At 43.8% G+C, this 18991-nt stretch overlaps 1 protein-coding gene across 4 annotated transcripts in view; it reads left to right on the forward strand.

The window, feature by feature from the left end:
• The window catches only part of SEMA5B (semaphorin 5B), a 273437-nt gene that overhangs the window by 150535 nt on the left and 103911 nt on the right, over positions 1-18991 (forward strand). For all 4 annotated transcript variants that reach the window (XM_064514705.1, XM_064514704.1, XM_064514702.1 and 1 more), the window contains one exon: positions 13343-13388. In XM_064514705.1, the coding sequence (XP_064370775.1) occupies positions 13343-13388 (46 nt within the window). The remainder of the gene's footprint in view (positions 1-13342; positions 13389-18991) is intronic.

Raw genomic sequence — 18991 nt, forward strand, 5'->3', positions numbered from 1 at the left:
AATTTAAATGTTAACCGTGTTTAAATGTGGCACTGCAGATCGTATTAGTAGTAGCACCAGCTATTCTGGGCTCGTGGAAGGAGTTTGAGAGCAGGGTGGAGTTTTTAAGTACTCCCACTTCTCAGTTTCCTGGTTAGCATCACTCTCTTAGATGATTGTGTTATAAATTGTTTCAGACTCGTTCTTTTTGTTTAAAAGCCATATGCCCTCACCACAGCATCTCTTTAGCTTGGTTGGCCCTGTGCTTCTTCTGTCTCAAAGCTTCGTAGCAAATGCTTCCTAGAAGGAAAGAAAATCCTGGGGCTCACGAGAGTTTTTGGTTTCAGGAATCGGGCGCAGTGTGACTGAAACTATAGGAGGTATTGAGGGCATGCTGCGCGGAAGGGGAGCTGCAGTAACACGAGCTTCAGGTTTTTAAGCCTTATCCTTGTCTGAGAGCCCTCCCTGACTGAGTGGTGCTGCCTGAGCCCGAACCGGAGGAGTCCGATACTCCGCTGAACCAAACACCTGCCAAATCAAAATCGCAGAAACGAAAGAATTAGTTTCAAAAGCCCACCATGGTTCCTAAGCAACGTATTTACTTGTCACATCGTTTGTAAAATCCAAACACTTGCAAGCAAGGATACGGATAGTTTAGGACATTGTAGATCTCACATTGCCCATATTATGAACCACATTTTATTAAGCATAAAAACACACATTTCAGAAATTGATAACCTTCATTTTGACTCACAGTTTGTGTGTTTCGTTTTTGCTTTAAATGTAGTGTTAGTATTTTAATATACTGTTTTTCTTCTATGAATGAGTGATTGTTTTGAAACATTTGATGCTTTTTTCAGCTCTTGAGCTCATGTGATTACTCTTTGAGCTTAGTTTAATGGGAGGAAAAACAATTTTCTAGATGTCATTATTACTGAGAAAAAACTTGAAAATATGATCTGCATAGCTCAGAAAACAAGATACATAAATCTCCCCATGCATTAAAAAACATCATGATTTTGGGAACCTGAATCTGGGTTTTTGTATGCTTCCAGCAGCAGTGCTACTTTGTCCAACTGTCCTGCTTTTTTTGCAAGACTTTCTTCTTTTCTTCAAGATTAAGCCTGGAATTTTTCAGACCTGAGAAAACTTCCAAGCCGAAGCCAATAAAGGAGCTGAAATAGAAACTGATTGCAGCCTTGGCTGTGTAGAAACTGCCGTCTCTCTCTAATAGTATGATCGGGGATGCTTATTGTCTTTACTTTCAATCTTTTTCCCATTACTAGATTTCAGATTTAACTCTTCTCAACGGCATTCTTAGTGCGCAGTTTGCTTTTATAAACTGCAGGTCTGTTTGCACTACCTAAACATCTGAAATCCAAGAGTAATGGTGAGGAAATGGGTGATAGTTTCTTGCAGATTACTGTCACATAGTGAGCGATAGTTTTGAGTTATAGACACACGTTGTATATTTGCTGCCGTGGCAGAAGAGCCACAGACAAGATGATCCTGGTACCAGAACAGAGGCGAGGCAGCCCGGGACACTGCTCTTTCTCTGGTCGATTGTACAGCTGGGGAATGGACTGGGAAGAACAGCTTGAATGAGCTGTTGTAAAATAAATGGTTTAACAAAGGATACAAGCTGAATTTCCTAACTTGATGGGTAGGCGAAGGAGACTTGCGTTAAGAAGTGGTGACTTAAAAGATGCGACTGTTTGAACGGACAGTATCTGCTTGCCGTAGCTCAAGGGCAGCTCTAGACACCGTTGGTAGCTGTCTAGAGCAGCAGACTGCCGGGGCAGCCCGGCGGCTGTGGGCCCTCTGCCTCGGCCAGAGCCCAGGGAGGACACGCAGGGTGCCCTTGCTGCGGGGGACACCGGAGGTGACAGGGGGACTGGAGGAAGCTCCGTTCCCATTCCCATTCCTGCGGGATGGTCCAGCTTGACTCTCCAAGGTTCTCCTTGGGGCTCTTTGTCCCCTCTTCTCCCCCTACCCCCTGCCCAGGCCATAGCAGAAGCTGGCTGGCCCTCTCCTGCTCTCTGGGACAGTGATTTTGCCTGCATGTCTGCAAATCAGTGCCCTCGTCTCTCAGCTGCCCCCTGCGCTGGGTGCCCGAAGCCTGGGAAGATGGCTTTTGTGGAGCCGGTGCCCTGCCTAGTTGTGACATCCCACCCCTGCACCCTGGACTTACTGCTTGAGGCTATCTCATTACTGACTGGGCAGAGACAGGGGCCAGTGAAGAAATTTCGATATGAAAGGCCCTGCTTGGAGTCAAGCCAGAAAACATGCTTCACAAGAGCTTCCTGGCGAGGAGAACATAAAAGGTTTAAATGAGGACGGTTGAGACACCATGTGATGATCTGGCACGACGGCAAGCTGAAGGGAAACAGCTTGGACAACAGGAGGATGGTACCCAAACAAATGGCTGCGCAGAGAGTGCCTGGGAAACCCTAAGGGAAACATTTGACTTCTCCCAGAAGGACGCTGTGGGGGTGTCAGCTCGGAGCAGCAGCCTGCTGGGGCTGCGGATGGAGAGGCCTGGCTAAAAGCATTGGCCATTCGCAGCAAGGGGACATGTCGCTGTAGAAAAGCAGCCAGAAAGCATTGTGACCAGAAGTATTCGTTGTCCTGCCTGCCACGAGGGCTGTCAGCTCCATCAGGAGCTAGGACAGGGTTGTCTCTCATGGCTTGTAACAAATGGACTTCACTGAGAAGAGCCCGGAGGTAGAGGGTGGTGGGCAAATGCTGCATTAAGGGACCTGCAATGGGCAAGTAAAGTGTACATCCTTCTGTGGCTGCCAGCTTCTTCTGCAAACTCCGTTGAATGTGAAGCTACAAAGCTGCTGGTGATACAAGCCTGGATGCTTTGAGAAGCGGTGATTTTCATCCCTGATTTAGAGCTGTACTGAGTATACCTCTTAATACTGAGTAGATAGGCACAGAAGAGAGGAGTTAGGGTTAATTTAGGGAGAAGATGCTCTGCAAACTTACAGTGCTTATTACAGATCAGGCCAAAAGCTTTGCTTCTGACTCTGGGATGGAGGGCTGCGAGTGTGAGAAACAGTATTGGGAGGGTCATTTTTGTCTTCGAACAGGACAACTTGGTGATAAATTGGGAGCACAACAGCCTGGGTACACCCCTTCCTGGCTGGCCTTGCTCCAGAACATATGAGCGGTAACACAACTCTGTATCACGTAGGCTTAGGAGCCAAAGAATGAATGGAGGGAGTGATGTCCCAAAAGAGTTGCTGCAAGCTGCGGCTTGCAGAAATATGGGAGATGATTGTAAATATAGCCTAGGATCCTCAACCAGCAGGTTTGGCACCCTGAGTTTATTGAAACTCTCTAGTGTATGATAGATTAGTCTGTCAGACACCAGGTTTCGTGCAGATTTCTGGCTGAACACAGGCTCTTTCCTGCCTAGTTGGCAGAAAGCTCCAGAGAAGTGCAGTAAAACTCACAAAACCTGTGCTGCTGGGAAAATATCACTCTTACCGTTGGGCACCTTCAGTCCTACCCAGATCTGGACTGCCATTGAACTCTGAAGAAAATAATTCTTAGCAGATTATGTCGCCTGGGCAAAAAGCACTTCGCAGACGAGGAAGTTGGTTCAGTGGCAGAAGTCTTGGGTCAGAGGTGACCACAGGTTTGGAGCATCAACATCAGGTCTGAACTCAGCCAACACCACTTTCTCTTGCCAAACGATCAAGGCCCCTCACCAAGATTTGTCCTCACAGGGCTTCTGTGAGGAAGAAAAGCACTATCATAAATTTCACATTATAGATGGGAATCTGAGGGCCAGAGGGATTAAGAGCAAGCCTGCCCTGTGAAACAGGCTGTGATGTAGAGACACATGAGCTTATAGATCTGAACGACAGTGCAGTGCTGCACCTGGCACAATTACTCCTGCAGACAGGCCGCATGTTTTGGAGGCACCAGCTGATGTTTGCACAACCCCAGAGGTGTCTACACTGTTTTCCTTGGCTAATATGGACATACCTAAAGCAATATTTTGTATGGACTCACAGAAAATCTGTGGCAGAGGAGGGATCTGGACCCTTTACCTTTGGGGTTCTGGCAGTTTAATTACCCACCCTCAACCTGGCATAAGACAGAAGTCTTCAAAATGCTGGTGAGAGTCTGTGAGTCCCACAGACTTGCACTGGGACGGTGGGATTTTGGCATGTCTGAAAAAATCACGTCTCATACCATGGAGAGACTGACATGCAAGCAATTTAAGATTGCCTGCAGTCACATGGGCCTAACCAAGGGTTAAATAGTACACAGGCTTATCCTGTTACCAGCAGGCAAAGACATGCCGTTCTTCACTGAGTGCAGAATTTGACTCAATACTTCTCCGAGACAAAGTGGCTGAGCTGCATTACTGCCATGTTCTGGTGGCTCGCATTGCTGTCGCCCTGTCTTCTGCTGACTGTACCCCCTACAGAGTCACATTTGGCTGCGAAATTACCTTGCCAGTTGAGGTATTAATGAGGACGTGAGCAAGCAAAGAGCATGATAATGTATTTGATTATATCCAGATCATAGCAAGGTATCTGAAATCTGTGCTGCAAAGGAACCTAGAAAAACAAATATCCTCCCTCCTCACTGTGATTTTTCCAATCAGACAAAAAGAATGCTCTCATTAAAGCTTCATCCTCTTTCCGGGGGAGGGAAGGTAAGGTGGTAGTGTGAGAAAAAAAGAGGGATCAGTCTTGAAAATTAACAAAAACTTTAAAAGGACCGTTAATGGTTTTTAGAGAAACTGCCTGACCTGCATGAAAAAGAACATGCTGAAGGTGAGAAACTCATGATTAGACATTACAGCTAGTTAAAGCCGTAATTGGGAGTGCCCAGTTTCCTTATCCAGGGAATAAAAGTGTAATCTGAAATGCACATTTTAACCTCTGTGGTTAAGTCTGAGATAGTTTAGAGGGAGATTCTCCTCTCTGATGCTGTGCCAGATGAGGCCAGATGAGGCCAGATGAGGCCAGGCCTGTTTAAATGTGGAGGGATGAAGCCCCATTGGGGTGCTTGGCTCTTACTTATGGAGTTTGTTCCCTTCAGCTGGGCTGTAAGAGTCCGAATTTGTCCCACCCCAAGTCTGTGCTGTCTCAGACTACCCCTTGAGGAGGAGGAGAAGAGGTGTGAGCAGGAGATGGAAGGAGAGTTTTTGTAGCTTATGGGATTCTGGGAACTTTGGAGCCTGGCCCAAATTTTGTTCAAAGCGTATATTTTTTTTTTCTCATGTAGAATTTGTACATTTGCCCAGAGCACAAGACGGGAATTTTAATTAGCACAGAAAAAATAAATCAAATAAAATGCTACGCTGCAGTACCAGCAGATTGCTGGGCTTGGCCAATGCACAGAAGAAGCAGCAGCTGTAAGAGAGCAAAGGGAAAGCTTTGCCCCAGGTATGGTGCCGGGAGAACAGGCTGAGGCAACAGGCAGTCTCTCCAGTCTGTCATCCTTGTCGGCAGAGAAAACAGGTGGTCCTTCAAACAACCTCTAAGGCGGTACCATCTACCTCTCTGTTGATGGACTCTAGGGTGGTAGTCAGGGCACTTTTGCCCATTCCTGGAGCAGACCGAAAGGGAAGCAGCCGTCGGCTCTCCTGGCCGGTGGTCTCACAGGCAGCACTGAGTGAAAGGCAATCTGGGCACAGCGCAGGTTGATGGGAAGCATCTTTACACAGCAAATGCAGACCTGGCTGGAAAAGCATCTCGTACTCCAGATAAAATGAAAATTGGTGATATGCTATCACAAAAGCAGCCAACCGTGAGAGACTCGCTTGCTTTAGTAACATGCAAGGAATAATTCAGTTTAAAGATTGTATTACAGAAAGGAGTGTGAGGTCAGGAAATGTTGGCAAGTACCTTGGGGGTTTCAGCCTAGCATGTGTTTTACAGCATTGTGGGATGGGGCTGCAGAGCAGTTTTGTTTTGCATTACTGAAAATACTCCTTTGTTCCGGATAAATTGGTGATACGTCAGTTTTATATGGCAGGGCTCACCATGGTGACTTGCGTATCACTTTATATCCAGATGTTTAGGTGCTAAACCTACTGTTATGTGCCATTGCTAATGCGTAAAAGACCTGTAGAGAGAAGAGTAAAAAGAGAAGGCATTGGTCAGCAATAACATGAGCTTGCCAGCCAACTGTATCTGTATTTGCATACAAGTCATGTTGAACTCCTCCAGAGTTTGAGGAAAGCCTAACAGAGCTGAGCGTGTTTATCAGCCTAAGTAGGCAGGTGGGGGGCTGCCAGGGAATATTTGAATGATATTCAGTGCACTGGAAGAAGAGGAGTTTTGCAGGTTGGCATATGAGAGTGCAAGTAAAAGTGATGTGCAAATAGGAGATCAAAGGTCTCCATGTGGCTCAGTGCCACAGCAAGGTGCTGTAAGTGCTCTGTTACTCTGCCAGCTGGGATGAGAGAGGGAGGGAGAGAAGAGCTGTCAGTCACATGTCAAGAGAGACTTGAGGTGGTATGTGGGATAATATGTGATGGGCTGATAGGTGGACTCACTCCAGGAGAATGGGGACCAACCCACACAAGTGTTTTGTGAATTTGACTCAGTTTCCCTCTTTGAGGTTTTAAAGAAACTCATGTAGTGAAATGGAAGAAAATGTAACAAAAATTATGGAAATTTGCCCCTATTTTTAACTTTTTAACTAATTTTTTAATATTTTGTTCAAATAATATTAAGAACAAAATCCCCCTCCTGATCCTCCTGTGTGTGTGCAGACTGTTACCCTCCAGAAAATGGCTGGCTGAAGGTGTCTCAGGAGTGTGGGCAAAGCTGCCACCCCTAGGGATCAGAGACATGCTGCTCCCACGAGGTGATGGGACAGGGGACGTGGCTGCTGCTCCGAGGGATGAGCCCCTTCCTCCTGCCTTCCCTCCCGCAGCAGCCAGCGCTCCCTGAACCGTGATGTTACTCGGTGACAGTAGCAGCAGTCAGTCTGGATTTCTGAAGAATCATGTAGGCCAAATGTGCTGGAGCTACGCTGTGGTCCTACCTGGACTGCGTCTGCCTGTCTTGACTCTTCTGAGAGCTCACCCCAAATATACAGCATCGAGACTGTGCAGATCTGTGTCACATACCCTGTACTGCTGCAGCTGATGGTAGCTCTCCTCCATTGACTGGAATATAGAGGATTTGATTTTCATCCTGGTTTCTACTGGGAAGTACTGGGAAGTACTTGTGCAACACAGTGACGATCCAGAAATGCTAGCTGGGAGCCCGGCTTAACTTGGAAGTTGCTTGATCAGAATGATTCAAAAATGTCTTGAATGTTTGCAGAAGAGCCTCTTTTAAGAGGATGCTGCTCCAGCTCTGGCAAGATTTATCGCACAAAAATGTTGCTTTGGGAAAAGCAATTGCTCATATGGCAACTGCATCATATTACTGTGGGCCATTTAGTATGGTTCTCTGTTGAACGTCTATTGATTTTTAAGAAAGAATGATGTACTAGACAAGTTTTTCTTCAATAGAAACAAAATTACTGGTGAATGAGGTTCCAGCTTGTAAGGGAGATGCTGGCTCACCACCTTTCTCCAGCAGTTATATGCCAGGCTCTGCAAATGAATCTCTGGCACAGCATTTGCTGAGGGGATCATCACATCACACCCTGGAGCAAGCATATAATTAACTCCTTCTGAGAGCAAAGGCCAGATTCACCCTTCAGGAGCGGGTTTTTTTGGGACAGTTGGCTTGTTCAGAAATGTGGATAACCATCTGAAAAGTTCAGCCACAGCTGGACCTCCATAGAGGCACTATGCTTTATTCTAGCTTGAGATTTGGTAACCAAGAGCCCTGGGGTCTGATCTTAGTTCCATCATTGACTTGCTGTGTGCTTTGGAGAAGGTCATTTAACATTTCTCTGGATCATTTTCCCATTGTTATAAGAGGGGGAATGATAATAACCAGCTCGCGGGGGGTTGTGAAGCATGACTAAGCTATGTTTGTAACGTACTGTGGAAGTACAAAGTATACGTAAGGTCTCCAGGAGCAAAGATAGGAAGAGATGACAGGAGCTCCTGGCTGCTAGCCTGAGGCTCAGCCCTAGGACGTGGCTTCTAGGAGAGTGCCAGGAGGAGCATTAGGTTTGTCACAGGCATAATTCCGTGTCTTGTTTCACATCACCCAAAGGAGCCTGTTCTGTTAATTATTTTTCTTATTAGCTACACTGTGACTGCTGTGAGTCCCTGTTGTAAACCTGGCACCTGATTGTAGCACAAGCACGGGAAATACCTTCCCAGACCCCCACTAGCATACTTGAAGTCTCCAGTATCTCACTTAAGCTGTATTGGATGGCTGTTTCAGTGCGATAGTAGCCCCAGAAGGGGAGAACAACTCTTCACTCAATCCTCTTCAGCTCTCTCCAACCATGTTTTTTTAGCATGATCGAACGCTGCTATCAGCTTCTGCTGGCTCTGTTTCTACTTCCAGGGTAATTGTGTGCGGAGAGGGGGCTTGAGAGAGCCTGCCCTGTAATGAGGCAGGGGTAAGCTACCTCTCATCTACTATGAGATGCTGGAAAGCAGGAACATGCGGGTAGGTATATATGTCTTGTATTGATACAGAACAGCTATGGTAAGGTGAGGTACTGTTGAGCGATAACCTGTGTGTGTGTTGAAGTCCGGAGAGGTTCTAGTAATGTCCTGTGTTAGGGGGTCTTGTGGCTTCACATCGCTAGCAGGGATTGTGCTGGAGCACTGACAGGTTACCCACCTCCCTGGTGTATGTGGGGGAGACGAGGTGGGAAACGTGAACAAACCTTACTCATTAAACAGAAAAAAAGCTTCTGAAGCTAGATAACCATTCAGATACACCTGTTCAAAACCTGTTCAGTCCATCAACTGCAGAGAATTTCCTCCTGATCTACTACAGCAGAACTGAACTGAAAAGCACGCTCCTTTTTAATTAGAAGGAAGCATCTTTTAATCAGCAAGAGCAGTGCTAACAGATGTAGTGCCTGAAGAGAAGGCTTTGCTCAGAGCTGGGAGGGAGCGTGTTTGTAGGCTGTGTCTGAAGCATGTTGCAGCCCTTATAATTTCCGAACTCCTTAGAGGAAGGGTCTCATCTTTTATTGCTGTGCTCTAGTTACGCGGCTTCCCATTGGAAAAGCACAGTTTTTCTTGTAGCTCTGTTGCTCAGTGGCATTTTAGGTGAAACATTTTGTCTTCACTGTGAATTGCTGCAAGGCCAGGTGATGTGTGAACAAGTGTTTGGACATCACGTTACAAAGTTCATCCAAGGTGTGCTTGGCAGTATGAAATGGACTCTTCATAAGCAGCTTTGACTTGGGAATTTCATTGGCAAGCAGATTTAGGTGGATATATTCCTCCGCCCTTTCTTAAAACACATCTCAGCTGCTCTCCTGGTGTCTGGTACATGTGCATTGTGGTACCAGGCACAGCGAGCGCTTAATCATTTTACAAGGCAGCCAAATACAAATTACAAAGCCAATTAACAAATACTTTCATCTACAAGATTTGTACTGCAGCTTGGCTCTGCCCGTAGGCAGAATAGGATAGACGGCCCAAAGTGCTTGAGTGTATATGCAATTTGCATGAGTGTACATGGCCCTTCAGCACAGGCTTAAATGCTGTTCCCCAACTTGGGGGAAAAGTATTTCTCCTGACCAGGGCACTGGCTAATGAACTAGGAGATCAGCTCCTGGTCATGCTGCAGATGTCCTCTGTGACCTTGGCCAAGTTTCTTACTTTGTGCTTTAAACTGAAATGAGAATGATGTCTCTTTTTCGCTCTTTTCTACCTGTTTAGGTGGCAAATTCTTCAAGATTAGGTTGTATAGAGCAGGGGGGTCTTTACAGCAGCAAACTTCATATACCTCTATTGGGGCCAATATCCCCCTGCAATCAGAAGAGACCCTCTATTTGTTTAAATAGGTTTCTGCTGTGAATCACTCCATAGAGGAACCACCATCAACCCGCTCTGCGTCTAATGTAATAAAGCTGCAGTCCTGACTGAGATGTCAGGGTATTACTGATGAACATGGGTGTTTTCAGAAATGCACTGAGGCTCCTGAATAATGTTGGTAGTAATAATAATTAGCAGTCTGAGGCACCTTGCACTGTGTATAATACAAATTAAACCAGAGTACTTAACAGAATATAGTCCCTTGGTCTGGAGATGGCTGAAATGCAGCCAACGCTGTGATGAAACAGTTACTCTTTTAATACCATGCAGCAAAGTTGTGTGACCTGTTAGGACAGAAAATGAGTAAGAAGACTGTTCCATCCCTCCAAGTTTGTGCACTAGCTTTTTACACTGGAGCGGGCGGTTAACAGAATAGCTAGTTGCACCAAGCAATTGCTCTTCTGGCCTGTTCCAGGTGGGTTTAATTTAAGAGAGAGAGGAATTAACCAACATTTACTGAGAAGACAAAACGGGAGGGGAAAAAAAGAAAAGACCAAGAAGGCACCTCATCCATTCATGCAGAGATCTCAGTGTGCTTTTTTATTTCTTAATCCTGTTCTTCCAGCTGCTTTAAATTATAGTTCAGCAAGGTATTAAACAGACATAACTTCAAACATGAGCGGGGAAAAGGACACAAATGGGGCAATTCTAGGTACAATAAACCATGCCTGTCATTCAGAGACCTTGTTCATTCTCAGACTGAAATCACAGTTAAAAAACAATTCATAAAAATGGATCTTCCCCCATTGCATTTTACTCCTGGTGTGGCCTCACAGAGCCAACACCATTAAAAGAGCATGTTATTAATTAAGGATTAGTCAGTTCCAGCTGGGCAGGCCAACTGGAGTCCAGAGGGGTCTCTGGTAGCCTCGGCTGGCTGCCGGTGCTCGCATTACTGCTCATGAGACATGCAAAGGATCAAACAAACCAAGAGAAACTGCCAGTGGCTGTGCAGATGCCAGGTGAGGCCCACTGATGAAGATAAAGGGGAAACCCCCCTTTCTCTAAGAAAGCCATAAGGTCGGACTTGGAGAGTTGAGTTTAGTATGAGGTCTTTGGAAGATCGTTGTGTGACTAGCGTTAGTGCTGTGTTCCTGCCCGGTTCAGGTCTCAGCCGGCTGAGTGATCTCACTGCTAATGGGTTGTTCAGGCACTGCACAGCAGTCACTGAGGGGATAGAGACTGTCTTTATTTAAATGGACACTGTTCCCGTCTGCATCTGTTTTGGCTGAGTGCAAGAAAAATTGCGTCCTTTAGATACGTCTCTTCCATTAAAGATTTTTTGGTTGAATTTGCTCTGCAGTGCTACCAGGGAAAAAAACCTAATATTAAAATTTATTACTCAGTCAAACTGTCCAGCTTTTTACAAGACTAAAACAAGGAGCTGGAATCTGTGTTATAAGACTTCCAAAATCAATGCATTTAAATAGCATGCTTAACAACAGGATAGCAACTTCAAGTCCCTAGTTACAAGAACTTTCTCCTTAGGGTGTTGTAAGATTAGAGGCCTGTGACATGCTTAACTCCTCCAGGAGAAGGATTATTCCATGATATCTTATATACTGGAAATGCATTAGTATTTTGGTGAGAGTAGCGTGTGCTTTCCTAAGGGAGCTAAGTCAAATCAGTCACTGGATGAGAATTTCCCTCCATTTTGAGATCTTAGTTATATGTAGCCTTAATGCCTCCAGTCTGCTGCACACAGCAGAACAGAATATTTAAGTCTGTAGCTGATGCTAAAGAGTTAATAATTAATTACCTGGAAGGGTAGGTAGCTCTTTGAGAAGGAATATGGTTTCAGAATACAAGAAAACTGCTGGATCTCAAGTGATCGGACTAGGAGAGATGATGAAGATTTTGTGTAGGTACTTCTCTGCATGCTTACATTACATATTACTGATATATTTTGTTCAGGTCTCATTCTCCTCTGGGTAAGTGGTTCCAGTACAAAATAGGCTAGAGATGGTGCAAATTAGAGCTACATCAGCTGAAGATCTCGTCCCAGGAGCTTGGCTTCCAGAATTGCTCATAATCCTCATTGCAATCTTTCCTTATAGACAGTCTGCCAGTGGTTGAAACCCTTAAATCTATTTATAGAATAGTGACAAACTATATAGACAACTCTGTGGTTATGACTTTTGTGATATACCAAAGAGATAAGAGAAGAAGGAAAAATTGTTCATGCCTTGCAGCGGTCATTGTGACCCAATGCCAAATTCTTCTGCGTGGAAGTTAGAATAACTTTCTTTGCTTGGGCAGAGTGTGCTGCTGACTACAGACTCTAAACAGAGCTCTTCAGAAGAGTCCTTAGGACTTTTTCATTGCCATAGGAGCTTTCCACTGACTTCCCATTGGCATAAGACCAGAACTTGTTTTTCTACTGAGTAGGGAAATGCTGGTATATTGGCATTTCTAGAGCGAATGAAGCTATATCATCAAAGCTGCACTTCATACTGTTAAAGTAGAACCACGTCCAAAAACGTAGTTCACCTGGTATAATGTAAATGTCTCTTCTCTGGGAGACTGTAGTGACAGGGATGCTGGAAAGGGATTACAGCTCTTCAGCCCCCCGACAGATGGGATGCAAAAATACGAAGTTAGACATGGCCAAAAGCCTCAAGCACACAATCAAGTCACTATGGCTTAATATATGTCACCTGATTCCTGATAGCTGCATTGTCTTAGCAAGCAAAAATATGAACCAAATCCTGTTAACTAAGCCCCTTCCATAGATATTTGTGCAAATGCATGCTCCCTTCTATTTGTGATGGGATAAGAACATGCGGAGCGACAGATACAGGTGTTCCGCTGATGTGTGGTATCTCACGCAACAGTGACTTGTCAGGAATTCCCTTGCTTTGGCTGTGGAGATGTGATGACAGGAGGATTGGGAGTATCTGCAGTCACTGCCTTGATTTCCCTGATGGTCTTCTGTGCAGAGAAGTATTTGTCCTCCTCTCCTCCTTTCCCACAAAGTCCTTGATGGGAGCATCTACAAGGATGGACTTGTGGGGAGCATACTACGGGAGTCAGCTTTGCTCCATTTGGCTTCTGTCCAAGTCCAGACTTCTCAGTATGAAAAAATAAAAATGTGAGCGCAGCCCCTACAGGACTTGAACCAAAGCCCACTGAGGGCTTAGAAGCAGTCCCTGTGTTGCTGGGATTTCATTGTGGGCCTCCATTATGAGGTCTGGAAAATTTTGCTCCAGACTTGCTCAGAGCTTTGTCATGAGGTTCACTAAGACACGGATGGAAAGGGGCATATTAATATTTTTGCATTCTGTGCAGAGGAGTCCAAGGAGAGCTCACTGCCCATACAAATGAATAACCAAAAACTATGACTTCCTTTTATAACTTTCCCCTCCCTCCCTTGGGTAACCTAACAGTTTGTATTTCTTCTGCTTGCTTATGCAGGAACTACCTCTTCAGACTTAGTCTGCACAACGTTTCTCTTATTCAGGTACGTTCATATTTTACTTTCTGTTTTATTTGAGTTGCTAATGAATGTTCTGTAATATTTGATGTATGTTTTCAGAAGGCTGTAGAGCATAAATTTGCCCAGAGTGACGGAGCAGGGAGAAGAGCAAAGTCAAAATCAGACGCTTATTCCCATTCAGAAGATAACGCTGGGGGAAGGGCTTTTCTACACTTGCCCATTTGGACCCTGCTCTTCATTCCTGAGTGTTTGGGTGGTAAGGGGTTGTGCCAAAAATATGACATCTTAAAGGAACAAAGCAGGTAGTGTGACCAATAGTTGGTACAGGCTTAAACACAACAATCAAAAGAAATCCTTGGCTTTCTTTAGAGGAGATGTCGGCAACATGTAGGAAAAGCTTTTACTATTCTTCTCCGTCCTCGTTTTCAGCCTTTGTTGGCCCTTTTGAACACGGACTGCTGAAGAGCGGAGTTTTGCTGAATGCATTGCTAAAAACAAGACTGGACTTGCAAGCATTCAGGAGCCAAAACTGGTTGCAAAATGTATGTTACCCATAGCAGAATGGAGGCAAAGCAGCTGAAGTCTGAAAGGCCTTGCAAATATCCAGCAGTATGAGGACTTTTCTCCTATTGCACTGAATCTGGAATTGAAAGATGCAGCAAAAATTGCTAGTAAAAAACCCACTTTAAGTAAATAAATACATATACTCCGGGGTATTTACTATCTTCTGTGGTTGCTAGAGAACTAAAGATGTGTTTGGCATTTTTCATACAGATGGACAAGCCTTCCTCCAGTACCTGGCCACGCAAACAAGCCATTGGGCTGGTATTGCTGGCCATTCCCATGTACACAAGGCTTTTGCTGTTAGTAGGAGACACAAGTATAGATGGAGAGGAGAAAAGATGTTTAATGGTTGTAAAATGCATTAAATCTTTCTTTAAAAGGAAAACAAAGTCTAGAGTTACCAATGACAACAATGAAGAGCTAGAGAAGCTGATACTCCCATTTGGCAGGAGTTTCCCTTTGCAGAGCCATACGAGCATGGCTGGAAGGGCTCCAGCAAGCGCACAGGAGAGGGAAGTCTCTGTAGTTACGCGAGGTGCCATAACTTCCACAATGCCTGTTACCACACTGCCTTGCACAGCCTCTTGTGCTTGTCAGAAGAGGGATCCCCTTCCTCCAAACCCAACTCTGAATATCCCTTATACAGCTCTGAAGTCAGGCTTAGCTTGGGCCCTTTTCACTGCAGTGAGTTTCCTTTCCTACTCTGCAAAAAAATGGGAAGTCTCCTTTTATGGGGCTGGAGGATGCTGTGGGATCTCCGGTTAACATAATGAGCTTAGTTTGCTCCTGATTTCTGGGTGTATCCGGCCTCTTTGCCAAGACTTTTTGCATGACAAAGAGAGCATGGAATTATGTTGACACACGTGTTGGGAATGATGGAAGTGATTGTTTCCCGACCTAATGGTTGCCTAAGTAGCTACTTGGCTTGTCTCCATAAAGCACACGATGCTGCTTAGAGACACCCCCTCCTGCCTTCCCTTCGCTGTGCATCGTTTTACAGATCAGATCAGAAAGCCTGACAAGAAATGCAAGGAATTTGCAGTTAGAGCTATCGAAGGAGAACAGAAGGTGAGAATGCAGTTTAAGAAGTAATCCCAATGCTAATTTGGGATGTTTTCTATCTCCTTGTGTTTGTAACTAAAACACAGCACAGATCTCGTTAGACCTGATTTGGGGTAGGTTTTCTTTCTGGCATTGTGGGTCTGATTTATTTCTGCTCATAGCACTTACTCTTCAGGTTGCCAGTGGTGCTAAATCTGCTCAAAGGTGCAGGATTGTGTTGGCAGATATCTGCTCCCTCACATTTGTACTTCCACGAGAACAGGGAAGAAACATGAGGAGCATGGTTTACAAAGACAGCAGGACATGCTGGTTGGGGGGCAGAGCTTGGCAATGGGAGGAATACTCCCCTCTACAGCAGCCTTAGGTGAAGCTTGAAGCTCTCCACTGAAGGAGACCATTCTTAATTGCCTTTTCAGTGAGAGTGGCAACTGCATCTCCTCGGGGCAATATCCCCATGCCACTGTTTCCTAGCACAGTGAATGTAGTACTTTAGTCTCTCTTTCGGTAATGGGTAGAGTTACTAGCTCACTCTATATAATGCATGTTTTCCTTGCCAATTATCTTTTTCTTTAACCAAAAAAATGAATATTTCCTGCCATTGAGCAAGCCATAAGGTTTTTCATCACAGCATTACTTTATTCATTGCTTTTCAGTGGGAATAAATTCTTCTTTTTCTTGATTATAATCCTCTTTATGTCTATCACATATCACAAGATCAGTGTTAACCGTGTCATTACTCTCTGATTTTAGAAAGGCTTTGAAATGTCAGACTTTAAAAGACCATGCTCTTTCCTCCTACCTGTTGAATGATTGTGGATGGCTCTCATTTAGGCCCAGTATAAAACCCATTGAGATGAGCAAGAATTCTCCATTGACTTCAAGGATGTATTTGTAAGACTGTCACTCCTGAAAATACATTTTAGGAGTCTTTTGTTCCAGCAGCTAAAGTTCTGGTATTTTTTCTGGATCTGTCTTGGACTGCCATTACTATAAATTTTTAAGTTTGTAATCTCCACAGAAAAGAAGACTCTGTATTATCATGTAGCCATTCCATGTAGTTGGAATAGGAAATTACTCCCCAGAATTTGTTATACAGAACTCTAGTCTTGGAATTGCAGTAGACTCAGAGACAAGATTTAATGTTATGTGGGCAAGTTACTGGATAAGAGCTGTATAAAAAGATAGCATCACCCTCTAGAGAGGATAAGATTTCAGGAGAGGGGAGGAAGAGATGTAGATTCACAGAGTGTTTTCTTAGGATGTGTCAGTTTTTGGAATATATTATACTTTAGTAAAGAGGTCTTTTCTTTTCCTTTCCTGGCTTCCAGCTCCTTGTCTTGAATTCCTTCTCCAGCACTTTTGTCCCTGCTGCTCTACCCTGTGGCAAAGTTTGCTCCTGACTTTAAATTTTCTGTTGGTTCTGCTGATGTTTTTTCTCCAAGAACTGTAATGCTGAGCTCTTACGTGAGACCCCGGGAGTGGAGCAGAGCAGGAACTGAAGCAGAACAAGCTCATTTTCTACTCCAGTCAGAGAAATGGAGAATGAGAACATCCAAACTTTTTTATGTTGTTTCCTTTTTTCTCTCTTTTTCTGAAGTTTGCTTCAGAAATTCCGTTCTGGATCTGAGAAACCTTTCTCCAAATGAGTTTAGTTGCATGAAAATCTTTGGTGGTGATTGATTTTTTTGTGAGAATTTTTTTCGGTTAAATCTCAATGTCCCGAAGGAAACTGGGGCCAAAGTATTTTGGAGGTCACTTGTGTTTTTGTTTGCCTCAGTCATTCTTGCCAAAACTGAGGCACCTTGTTAGAGAATTTCTGAAAATCAGTGTCTTTGAGATGCCCTGGGTAGGGTATCCAAAAGCACCTGATAATTTTTAAAACCTTGGCATGTATCATTAAAATTCTTGCAGTAGTCAGGAAATAATAGTTTTTAAATGGATATTGTTCTTAATCTTTTAAACAGAATCCATGCAATGTTTTATCTTCATCTTTTAAACTGACCTCTTGTATGCATTATAAGCTCAAATATTAGACATTTTATAGAACACATTTTTGAAATGATGTGCGCTTGGAGCACATGCTGTTTAATTTATACATGAACCTGAAACAAGGTTAGCTCCTAATCTCCAGATTTCACACTGAGACCATAGAAAAGCCTGGTTTATGCTGGACTTTGTAATTAATAGAGTAGGTGGAGGGGTCATTTTAAAAACATAAGCCTTTGAGCAAATTTTAAAAAATGCAGTATGCTGATTAGGACTTCTTACCAAGGAATGCTACTCTCTGGTGTGCATTAAAAGCAGGCTACTTGGCAGACGTTTCCCAGTGTAGTCCATACCCCCTGTTCACCCTGATTTTACCTGGAATTTACAGATCCCGCTAGAACTGCATGGGAAATGATTTTTTTTCATCTCCAAAACCTTTTATAGATGTGAACATATTTTGCACCGAGATGAAAACAAGACTTTTCGGCATATTTGTGAAATCTGAAAGAGATAGATACATGGTTATTTGGGATGCAGATATTCTAGGTCAAGTCGTTATCTGAACTGAGCAGACAGAGGGTTTGAATGTACATTCTCCCATCTCAAGAGCCTGACCTAGTTTGTTTGGGGTATCTTTTTTCTTTTCCTTTATGTTTGCGACCAAAAATTCCCCTCTGGACCCAAGGGTCCCTTCTGGGCTCTCTTCTGATAAGTTTAATAGAAACTGTTAGGACTTCATAAAATGCTTTGATTTCAGTTATTTGTTTTAATCTCTTCTGAAAAAGCTCCTAACCAGCCCTATGAGGTTTCTATGATAAATGATTATGTTATATTAGGCTAATAGCATTTAAAAACACATACTCTCGGAGTATGTATTCCCTTTGTTAAAGGTACACTATATTTTAACAAAATATGACAGAATAAAGGCATGCGCCTATTGCAAAATATTTGGAAGAGGTAAGCTGTCTCATCTGTTAGAAAGGCACAAAAAATAAAATATGCTTTAATTAATAATTCTGAAACAAATTATTTGTCCTCTTGAGTTAGGACAAGTTTAGAGACAGAACGTATTGCTGAAGCTTATGAAACCAGTTTCTTTCTGTTGATATCGCTGCGTTTTGGAATGGTTTTTTTTTTCAAACCTAAAGTTGGGACAAAATGGTCCTTTAGCCGATGAGCTGCAGCTATGTACCCAGGGCATTTCCAGTAAAGACAGTTTTACCCTGCTTCACTTTTTCCTCTTTTAATCTTTAAGAAGCAGAAACATCCCTGCTGCAAAGATTACACTCATAAACTGAATAGCTTCTCCTGAGGACACACTTCCCTCCCTGCTTATCCCTGAAGGGATCTTTAACTCTGTGGCATGATCACTGGTAAATTAATAGCAGCTATCAACACAGTGTGGTTAATAATAATAAAACTTGCCTATTGGGTCTAAGTATGTCACAGAACAACAAAAGGAACATGTTTTGTATTTTGCAATTTGAATCAAACTGAGCACTAAATGCATTATTTTCTATTTATTTGGGGCTCAGTAGTGCCATGCTTGTGTGCTGACGAGAAACACGCTCTGCAAGTACGTAAAAGTGTGAGGAGTGGTGGCAGAGTTTGGCTCTTGGTGTTTCTCTGTATAGTTAAATAAAATATGATGAACAAAATTAACAGGGAGCAGTGAATAATACAGTTTACAGTCCCAATTGTCACTCTATTAATCTTTCAGGGGGAGAATACTTCACTGTGAAATTTTAAGGATTCAGAATATGTTCACAAAGCGCTGGCACTCATTAGCAAATTTGCAAACAAGAGATAAATCTTACGTCCACCTGAGACAGCGAGAGACTGCGTGTCCTGCTGGATAGACACCAGGCTGGGGCTTGGGGGCCCAAAATCTCCCTGCTGGCTCTGTGTGTTTTGTTAATAAACATATTGTGTTTCAGATATTCTTTTGCAGAAACAGCCTTGCGTCGGAGCCATTCCCATTCTCAAACTCTCCCCTCCGAAATTGGGAGGACCCC

The sequence above is a fragment of the Dromaius novaehollandiae genome, chromosome 7 (genome assembly GCF_036370855.1).
Source record: "Dromaius novaehollandiae isolate bDroNov1 chromosome 7, bDroNov1.hap1, whole genome shotgun sequence".
NCBI classification, from domain to species: Eukaryota; Metazoa; Chordata; class Aves; order Casuariiformes; family Dromaiidae; genus Dromaius; species Dromaius novaehollandiae.